At 40.6% G+C, this 10,827-nt stretch overlaps 1 protein-coding gene and 1 long non-coding RNA gene across 2 annotated transcripts; both read right to left on the bottom strand.

Moving 5' to 3' along the window:
* Positions 1 to 283: 283 nt before the first annotated feature.
* Positions 284 to 10,623, bottom strand: LOC127353036 (ubiquitin-conjugating enzyme E2 H). Its single transcript, XM_051381983.1, has 7 exons — positions 10,270 to 10,623; positions 6,690 to 6,766; positions 6,450 to 6,524; positions 6,322 to 6,361; positions 5,691 to 5,743; positions 4,058 to 4,186; positions 284 to 2,782 (listed from the first exon to the last, which is right to left on the bottom strand). The coding sequence occupies exons 1-7, from the start codon at positions 10,320 to 10,322 to the stop codon at positions 2,658 to 2,660; spliced, it is 552 nt and encodes a 183-aa protein (XP_051237943.1). The 5' UTR covers positions 10,323 to 10,623; the 3' UTR covers positions 284 to 2,657.
* On the bottom strand, positions 8,286 to 10,065 carry LOC127353037 (uncharacterized). The gene is made up of 2 exons (XR_007881225.1): positions 9,484 to 10,065; positions 8,286 to 9,092 (listed from the first exon to the last, which is right to left on the bottom strand). It is a non-coding gene; the product is annotated as an uncharacterized LOC127353037 (long non-coding RNA).
* Positions 10,624 to 10,827: the final 204 nt, after the last annotated feature.

Raw genomic sequence — 10,827 nt, 5'->3', positions numbered from 1 at the left:
TTCCTACGTCACCACCTGAGGCCATCGAACACACACACACACACACACACACACACACACACACACACACACACACACACACAAAAAAAAGAAAGAAAAAAAGAACAAAAACACAAAACACACACACAACAACACAAGACACAAACAGAAAAACAAACAAAAAAAAACAACAACACACAACAACAACACACACACACACACACACACACACACACACACACACACACACACACACACACACACACACACACACACACACAAGCATAATACTGACATTAAATCATATATTTTTTGTTGTTTATTTCTTTCTTCAAGTTACAAGGGAAGCACATTTATTCATTTTTTGCTTTTAAAAAAATCAGATTTCTGGACTTGTATCCTGAACGTAGGGCTTAAAAGACAAAAATAAAACATTCAAACAAATTATAGGCATCAAATATATGTGTCTCATTAATAAAAAATACATAATACACTGAATCCAGATAATGACAAACAACAAGGCTGGACAGTGGTTGGTTTTGTGTTGCAAATGACAACTGACTGTGACATCATGTAGTCCTAAGACCTACACCAACATAAATTTGGTTACAGAGGCTAATTAGAGCCATTTAACTAGGTTATTTAACAAATACGTTGTTTTTATTTAATGCCAAAAAGCTGTGACATGCTAGTTTTACCAGCCTATGTTAATTCTCAAACGAAGGTAAACTCTTGCAAAACACCACAGAAGAGAGATCCTGATATTGTTTTGTTTTTCTTTTAATCATAAAGGGATTATTAATAAAAGTTTATAATCTATTTTTCCTCCAAACAAAGAAGAAACAGCCCATTTTGATGGTGATAAAGCAAATATTCTAATTTGTGTTTCCCTCCAGAAGTAACACATAATACAAACTGATCTGCGATGCGGTGAGAGCCTCTTATAGACGTGTATCTGCACTAAATCACAGACCAGTGTACCATCATTAAATTTAACAGTAAACTGTCACTGCTGTGGTAACGCCTCCTCCACAGACGCCAACAGGTACATGAATCTTTCCAGGTGTAAACCAGGACAAAAGCATTTTTTTAAAATGTCCTCTGAAGGAGAAGAAACCTGTTCCTGAACTTAAGTTTGAACTTTTGAGCTCCAAACTAAGCGTGTAGATCTGTTAAGATTTTGGTCCCACCATTTTATTTGGAAAAATAACAGGCCATCAACAGCATGAAAAAAGAAGTAAATGTGTTGAATGGCTGAAACAAAAGAGCACTTCTGTCTGACAATGTAACTTATCTTTTATGGACACATTTGCATATAAGAAGGGGGGTGCAAGGGAGCAGGGGTGCAACATGTCTTCAGAGGATTTGATTCAAACAAAAAGAGTCATCCCACAGACAAAGATGTATTAATTCTCCTCATCTTTACAGGACAGTTACTCTTTAAACTAGTGTGTTATATAAGTATTAAACCATATATTATGATAGGATTCACCACCCGCAAAAAAAAAAAAAAACTAACTATCCCTACGCAAGTCAAACACCTATTATAGTTCAACACAAGCAATAGGCAAAGTTAAGAAGTTCAATAATTCAACAAGGACCTGGATAAACCCCACCGAACCCCGCCCGGCTCACAGGCGTCCTCCCCACATCTACAGCGTTACAGCTCCACGAAACCCTACACAAATTTACTTCTGTGTCATGCCACAATATACAAAGATACTCAGAGAATGACAAACACTTTCCTAAAACGGAGAGGAGGAGGAGGAGGAGGAGGATGGGTGAAGGAGAAGAATCAGGATTATGAACCTTCTCTCCTGATTTCTGCTGAGCATCACGGGTCAGTACAACAAAGGTTATCAATACGCCATGATTCTCCCGGGATTACATTCACACACACACACACACAGACACTGCGGCGTTGTCATGGTTAATGCGTTGGTTGTTTGATAGTGTGTGATGTGTCAGCAGGTTCGCACAAAGGCCGGTCCCGTCAAGAGTCTGTACACGATGAACACACGAACGCACTGTTGTCCTCTGGGTCTTCAGCTCCTCGTAGGTGATGATTGTAATGGCGACTCCTCGAGGGGGGGTGTCAAATCAAAGGTGACAGGTTGAAGGAAAATGGGAATCCACTCTTTTGAAGTTGAGATCACTCAGAAATAGTGGATTGTCATCCTGCAGTCCTCTTTCTGTGGGGCAAATATGTCCGATGATGCAGTGAGATGTCAAATAAAGAAAGAAAGAAAACGATTGAGCGTGTTACGACTCGAGGTGTGGTGAGGTCTGGCTTGTGGAACTAAATAGGAAACTTGTGTGGATGTCAGTCCTCTGGCCTCCTGTGCTGGTCTCACAGCTGGACTTGGTCGAGCGCTGTGAAAGGCTTTGACTGAAGCCACGCTAAAGATCATGGAAATGAATGATGCACTCCTTTCTGATCTAAACAGGCTCTCTGGGGGGGGTGAAGAGGAGGGCAAAGGGGGGCAGGTGGGTCATGAATTCCTAAATAAGGGTTAATATTCTGCAATATCATACTGCAAATCCTTGTGTAGCAATAAAAATCCTTGTGTCGCTGTAAAAAATTGTCTCGTTTAAATATGAATATAGTACTGAGTTTCTGCTCTTTAGGAAACGACAGTCTGTTGTGAGGTGAAGGGGACAGGATCTCCCCCCTTTCACTATAACTCCATGTCCTGAGCCTCGTCCTCCGAAAAGTCTGACATGGAGCTCTCTGAAGAGGAGTCGCCCCCTCCCTCTTCCTGCTCCTTTAGAGCCTCCTCTGTGGCGTACCTTTGGATGTACTCTGAAAAAGACACACGAGAGAGAGAGAGAGAGAGAGAGAGAGAGAGAGAGAGAGAGAGAGAGAGAGAGAGAGAGAGAGAGAGAGAGATGGATGACTGAGCAACAACACAGCAGATCACTTCAGGTACCTCACATGTTCCCAGAGGTTTCACATCACACTTCATCTACCTCAACAGACTTAGTTTCCTCAGTTGTCATGGAAACAATTCAGGAATTAATCGACTCAGTACAACTTTTAAGTGCTACACCATCCTACATACATACACTTCCATGACTACTGAGCAAACTGACTGTGCTCATGAAGAACATGAGACACAATGTGTGTTTCCATCCTCCTGATTTTACGCACATTTTCAATTCTTGCATTAAAAAAAATTGTTGAAAAGGTTTATAGACTTGGCTGAGGTGGAAAAGTTGCCATATCGCTATGTATCCTGATGTATGTGACTTAAACATCACAGAAGCTTCCACTGAAGAGAAGAAAACATCTCAGTGATAAGGAGACTGTAAAGTTATATATTTTTGTTGAGGTTTGACTAGCTCAACTTTTAAACAAAGAGACACACAGAACCTCCCAATGCCAGACAATCATAAAACAGAACCCAAAAAGGGAAAAATAAATCTAAAATACAGAGAAATAACTGAGTAAGAATAAATAATGATAATAATAGAAACTAAAGAAAAGGACGAGAAAATAAAGACAATTTAAGAAAGATAACAATAACAACAACAAATGTAAATTTACATTAAACAAATAGACTCTTCTTCTTTTAATTAAATCCTCTTCTTCTGATTAAATGGCACCCGACTGGGGATGAACCATCTCCTAACATTTGAGTAACAGTAGTGGATAGAAACTAACAGTAATTCCAGTTTTTAGTTATAATTTACACCACATTTGGACGTTTGTTGGGTTAAGGTCAAAAAGCTGCAGAACAAGCGAGTATGTGGACTTTGAGTTGAGATCATTTTGTCAAGTCTTATTAAATAATATCTACTGATATCTACTAGAAAGGAGTAAAAATGAAATAATATCTCACATGCACATATGCCTTCTGCATTATTAATACTAATGTTGTCTGTTCTGTGTTTGACTCGCGTCTATTGGCAGATACAGACTGGATTTTTATTGCAAGGTTCATGTCTGATGTGTCTTCTGAGGATATTTGGACTGTTTTTTGAATCTTTGCTCAATCACAGGTGTTTTGTTTTGATGTCAACATCTGATCTACTTCACTCCATTTCACATTTTCAGTGTGAGACGCTGCTGCGCTACCTTTGATCTTGTGTTTATAATCCTCCGGCCGGTGCAGGTACATGGCAGCTGCGTCCCCGTTCAGAGGATCGATGGGGTTGGGGTAGGCGAGCAGCTGAGGGAGGAACGACTCAAAGATGTTGGTGAGGTCTAGTGGAAGTGGCGAGAAAGATTAGTCAGCAACATTGCACAACAGAGAAATATCTGACTCCAACACTGAGTCATTTCATAATGTCTGTAGCTACAACATGAACCACTAGAGGGCTCTCTTGTAATGAAATGTTCAATTCAAACAGCTGTATGGTTGTACTGTTTCCTGGTCAGGCACTTTACCTCTAAAGAGAGAGTTAAACTGTAAACAGGAACAGATTAACATCTAACGTCTACACAGGATGCTGAGTACTGAGTGTAGGTTACCTGCATTATGGTTGTACCCATAGAAGAACCCAACAATTGCTCTAATACTGCGTAAATCAAAGAAAATAATCACAAAAAAAAATGCTTCATGACGCCTTTGTGCACGTTCAGCTGCACTGATCAATAATGCAACTGCCAGTGATCATTAAATAACAATTTGAAATGTAGGTGCACTTCAGAAACAAATGGCCGTTAATCTATAATCTACTGCAAGTAAGGGAGTAAAAGACTGAGAATCATGCTGACTATTAATTATTATCTGTTTATCAGTGTCTTCAGAGGCATTCTGGGGATTTTAAAACCATTTTGAGCGTCTGAATATGCCGTCAGCTGCAGTTGAGGATGACCTCTTTTGGGTCCGTCAGCCTAGAACAACTTTTACATACATAATTAAACAAGCACAGGATATTTTAAGACATAAACACTGATTACATATTGAAACTCGCTATATTCAGTGATGTTGTTTAAGTTTCAGTAACACCTTAACAAAACCACAATGCTACTTCACTCAAGGTTCAAACAAGGTGTCTGACTGAATTCTTCCACTTGTTCAACTGTTAGTCATCTCTAAAGATTACCGTCAGTGGTAACTGCTCATCACACCAGTGTCACACCGCCCCCGCAGAATACACAAATACTTATCAGGGTGTTTTCATGTAACCATGTCTAAAAACAAACAAAGCTGTGGATCAAAAGCAATCTGAACAACAAATAAACTTCTCTCAGCTGACACAAGACCCCGATCTAAGATTTTAAATTTTAAAACAAATACACCCTTTTTTCTTTAAGACCAGAAGGTATACCAACTCTTCTTGAATACAGTGACGTAATGTTGAGATAACTATCAGTCAGACAACTTGATCAAAGGAACTATGAGTTAACACATCTGTTGCACATAAAGCCCCTCAGACTCAAGTGTAAACCCTAAATCTGGGCCCTATTAATGATCACTTAAACAACAGAAGCAAACCCTCCAGGTGAGCGAGTTCACCACAGCCTCAGCACCTTCTTATCTTTCAGTGCTCAATGCGTGACCTCAATACAAGAAGCAGTTATCACTAAAATGTAAGCCGATTAAACCGAGATGCTCCGCCTGAAGCTGCACTGAAGAATAAGCTGCTTGCTTTGTGTGTGTGTGTGTGTGTGTTTTATTTTATTGACTATTACTGTCAGTACGTTTATCCGAGTTACCGGTGAGACTCTATAAAGCTGACACACAATGAGAGCTGTGACCTACCGTAGAGAGCCGTCCATGTCTGGTTAATGACATCTAAACACACAGTTCCTGACCTGAAACACACAAAAACACTGTTAACCATTTTCCACCAAAGCAGGTCTAGAACCAAGAACCGCTTACAACAGAGGCTGTGAGCACCGTGTGGCCATGTATTGATTAGCTAACATTACTCAAGCAAGCACAGCTACTAACTTCTAAATCCCTGTTTTGTTTGTAACTTTAATGTTACATTCAAGATTAGAAACATTCATGTTAAAAATGAGTAGCTATGCTTGCTTGTAACAAAAGCTAACGCTGGAGACGTATACAGCGGCGTTATGACGTGGCTCTACGGAGGCTTTCTAGCCTGTGGAAAAACAAACCGGTTCCTAGAAGGTCCTCAAGTTGAACCAACCCTGAACTGGCACTAGGTTCGGTTCGTCTTGGTGGAAAAGGGTATGTGAGTACAACAGAATACAATCTGCAGAGGCTGTCAAAGCAAAGTGAGTGAAAAAAACATCAGATGTTCTTAAATCGTATGAATCATTTCTTGTATGCTAAACTTGAGGGTTTTGCCTCAGACAGCATTTACAATTATGAATTAATTTGTATACAAATCTTGCCATAAAGATGAGAATCAACCTCTACTTACGCTTCATCAATGTTGGGATGAAAGATTTTATTCATGAATCCTGTTGGGGAAAAAGAAGAAGCAGGTTTTGATAAGTTAATAAAGAGATTTCAAAGCTTCAACACAACACTTGCAGAGACATTTCATACCTATTGATGGTGATTTGAAGGGGTATTTATCTGGTAGGTCCACTCTGACCTTCCACACACCTCCCTCATACGCCGCTGGAAAGAAAAGATGAATCAATCGATTAAAACACATCTTCACACAAGACAGAATCCAGGATGTTGGAGTCAAGTGTCTTAACTCACAAGAAACTTGATGCTGATTAAATTTACACTAAACTGGTGAAATGCTGGTCAGTGAGAGGGAGAATAAATGTCTCTTACTTCCAGGCGGTCCATGGAACTTGACCACAAACTCGTTGAGTCCACTGAGGATGGTGACCTCGTGCTTGCTCTCAATGCTGACCGCTGGTTAAGGAAAAGGCAACGGCAGAAAACACAAACAACAACAACAACAACAACAACAGGAGCGGCAGAGATATTCAAACAACATCAAACACAAGTTGGACAAAAATTATGCTGCTGTTGATTTTAGGTTAGTGAAACTGCCTCTCTCTCCCTCTGTGAGTGAACCTGTCTGGGCAGAGGTCAGACATGGGATCGATAGCATGAGCCGTGGCAGTGAGATCAATAATGCCATGTCAGACAAACAGCAGACAACGGGTCAGCTTCACAATAACACAACCTCACACTCCAGACACAGGGTGACAACTTTAGAACATGAAGACGGCTGTCAATCGAAGATATAAATGATCACACCTTAACTTTTCTGAAACTACAGGAAGAGACAAACTTCAACCGTCTAAACTGAAAGCAAACACCATCAAAGTGCTTCAGCACCACAGATTATTATCCCCTATGAACAAACACTCATAGCACAGACGCCCCCGGAGGGTCTACCGGCTATCAAACATTATGTGTAGTCAGCAGAAATGTGCTGCCCTCAGCCAGCTGGGTCGTAAGGGAGAATCGATGGGAACTTTCATCTGTTTTGTGCAGGTAACTTCAGCCGGGAGAGAAGATGGAAGGTGACTTGGGCGGGGGAGGATGTGTCATAATCACAGTGTGTGGTGACAGCAGAAAGGTCGAGTGTATTCAATCAACGGCTGCGCAAGTCTGACACAATGACAGATGGAGAAGAGGAAAAAAAAAAACACAAAAGCCTCACGAGGGACTGTCACACCCTGTTTCATCATCCTGTCATAAATCCTTCTGTCATCTCTCTCACAACGATCTAACCGAGGTAACGTACGGATGCGTATTTAGCCAAACTGCAGGAGCAACAAATAATAGTGCCATAACGGTCAGGAGGGAAATTAAGTGCAAACATCTACCCGAGAAGAGGGTTGAAAACGCTCGGGGGTTCGCAAAACCACTGACCAGGAAGACGGAGTAGCTTTAAATGTGATCTGAGGCAACGGGTCCTATAAATAAAACCTGTTATAGACTTCTGCAGTAAAAATGTGCATCTCTCTCTCTCTCTCTCTTTTAGACCTTTCCCCGTGGGTTATCCATACAAACCAAAGCATACGCTCACTCAAGAGTAAAGTAACTACACAAGGGAAACGCTGTATTTTGAGAAAAGCTCACCAATTGATGAGCACTGTCGTCTGAAATTTGAGAGAAACAAAGAGTTAATTTGAGTTTGCTCTAATTAAACTACACATTTAAAACACTGATGTAACATGTGTTGGACGCTGATGTTTGTGCCTGTTTGTAAGAACTGTAAAAGAGTCTGAGAGCAGGAGTGACAACTGACTCAACTGTGCCCTGTCGCACTAAGATCTTTGATTTAAAGCCACAACCTGAAACTATGTTCGGCATCTGCTGTTAAAACAGTGACAAAGTGCGGCCGAAACAAGATCCACAACAGCAAGAACTGGTTGATCCCAACATGTCTTTTCCTCAAGTGACTCGCACTGTCTATTATTAGATTCATCATCCATATTTTATAATAACGGCAGTGAAACGAAACAATAGTTAACGAAAATAAAGATGTTACGTAGCTCCTGGTCAAACCGTAGATGTGTATCATATTGTGTGTTTATTACCAACAGTTTAAAGTGAGGGTTAATAAACAATTACTTTATAGTATGTTTAATGAGCGGTTATTATAGAGAATTAATTAAATATGGAAATGTAAGGGAATAAATCTCATCAGATTCTAAATGAATGTGTATATTAGGGTCATTTTTTTCTATTTTTAAACTGATTGTGTCTCAATCTACAAAAGTTTTCATGTAAAACGTTTTAACCTTAATATACTCAAATATAAAGGATCAAAGCTATGCTCACTATGTATGCCGTCTGCAGGGCTGCAACAAACAATTATTTTCATTCTCAATCAACCTAAATGTTGAAAAATCCTTATTGCAAAAGCCGACATCTTCAAACATGCTTGTTTTTGTCTGGTCAAAGTTTACGGGGAGGAATAACGCAGCAAAAGTCTCGGCCACTGATCAATAAGTTGTCTGTTTTAAAGACGTTAGTGCTGTTAAAGTGGAAACAACATGTTCGCCCACTCAGCCCTCAGCACACTATAAAGCCCTGTCCCCTGCCATGGGACTGGATGTTCCCAGCCCCCCCATCCCCCCCATCCCCCTTAGCCTTGGCTGCATGTGCCCCGCACAGCACGCTTGTTGTTCCTCGATCAGCTGTGTGCTGAAGCCCCGCCTTCTACCGTGTTCCGGATGGTAACAGGTCGACCAATCAGAGAGCAGCATCTCGCTGCAGGACAAAAACAAAACAATTCACCTCACGCTGTCAGAAAATCCCTTTCATGCAAAACTTCAGCGGATAAAATGCAAAAAAAATAATTAGAGATAATATAACGTTAGACTATTAATTATTGCAGCAGTAGAAGTAATTAAAACGAAACATCGCTTACACCTAAAAAAAAATAAATAAATAAATGCAGTGATGTTATTGAGAAAATAATAATTGATGATACATCCGTTTTTTTGTTTTATTTATTTCCTATCGTTAAATTGTGATAAAAATACACTTCAGCTTTATAATTAAGAAAAAAAAACTGCCAACCGTATTGATTATAATTTATAACTATAATTTATAATAAAAGCATAAAATGTCAGTATGTGTCGTCGTCCTGCTCTCTTACTGTAATCAATGTAGTTGATCAAAGATCGTCTCTGTTGTGCTTTTTTTTTTTTTTTTTTTTAAACCCTCTATTTGTTCTCCCTTTGCTGATAGCATGCTACACACGCTAGCCAGCACAATTAACACAATCACCGTGTTTACCAAGAAAAACAAACCCCCCTCCCCCTCCACCAGCCACAAAAAAAAGGTTAAACAATAAAAACAGAAAGAAAGAAAGAAAAAAGTCCTCGCTAATCCTTCACATTGTGTTGTCAAGTCCGCTGGGGGGGGGGGCACACATTACAGCGCTAGGCTAACTCTCTCGTCGAGCTAACGTTGCTAACGGCGACAGAATTCCGTTGCTGATTCTCGAACGAGAGCCGTTTGTTTCCCTTTAAACGTGTTAGCGAGCTAATGCTAAGTTAGCCCAACGGCCGCCGTTAACCGTTAACCGTTCACCGTGTGTGTGTGTGTGTGTGTGTGTGTGTGTGTGTGTGTGTGTGTGTGTGTGTGTGTGTGTGTGTGTAGCTTCCTCGCTGAACAGTGAGCTAGCTTAACCAGATATAATCTTTGAACAGCAGAGCCAACAACGAAAAGACACGAAACCTACCATCATAATCTCCTTAGTAACCACATTATATATACATAAATAACATATATTTATACGTGGGTATATATACGTGCTAACAGTTACAAGCCTTCGGGAACAGAAAATGCTGCTGATTAACCAACATAAGAGAGCTGACAACCATTATGAAACATATCTTTCTGGTTATTCTGGGGCTTGTTTATGTTCTGGGAAGGATACAGTTTCACCACGTCGGTATCCATTCGCCTCTTGCCCGGACTTGGAGACGACATTTTAGTATTCCTTTTTCCAGAAGTGATCTAGTATATATATATATAAAAGAAGAAAAAAAAAAAGGAAGAAATACTGCGGCGATGAGTCTTTTAGCTCAGCTTTAGGGTACAAAAAGCAGTCCGGACTGTATCAACAGTCTTCCCACAATGTCCACAAACTAGATCCTAGCTGCAACATCGCCCACTTTTTCTGTTTTTCCTTCCCTTCGTCCTCTCAGTGGATCTTCAGTGTTTTCTCCAACCAGCTCTGCCTAGTTGAGTCCTGTCCTGAAGACTGACATCAACCTCCTGCGACCGGAGCGAGGAGAGGAGGGGCCCAGGTATAGAAATACACCGCACAGAGCAGCGCTGTAGCACGGCTGTCTGTGGCCGGGTTTGGGTGTCTGTGTCCGGCTGTGGGTGTCTGTGTCTGTGGGTAACGAGGCTGGAAGTCCCACATTTAAATGTTAAATGTACAGGCTGGAGGGGAAACGGATTACATGTAACTGGAGTTATTTAATCGGGA

This window comes from Dicentrarchus labrax, unplaced genomic scaffold (assembly GCF_905237075.1).
Source record: "Dicentrarchus labrax unplaced genomic scaffold, dlabrax2021, whole genome shotgun sequence".
NCBI classification, from domain to species: domain Eukaryota; kingdom Metazoa; phylum Chordata; class Actinopteri; family Moronidae; genus Dicentrarchus; species Dicentrarchus labrax.
The sequence above is the reverse complement of the archived record's forward strand: the minus strand, read 5'-3'. Positions and strand labels throughout refer to the sequence as shown.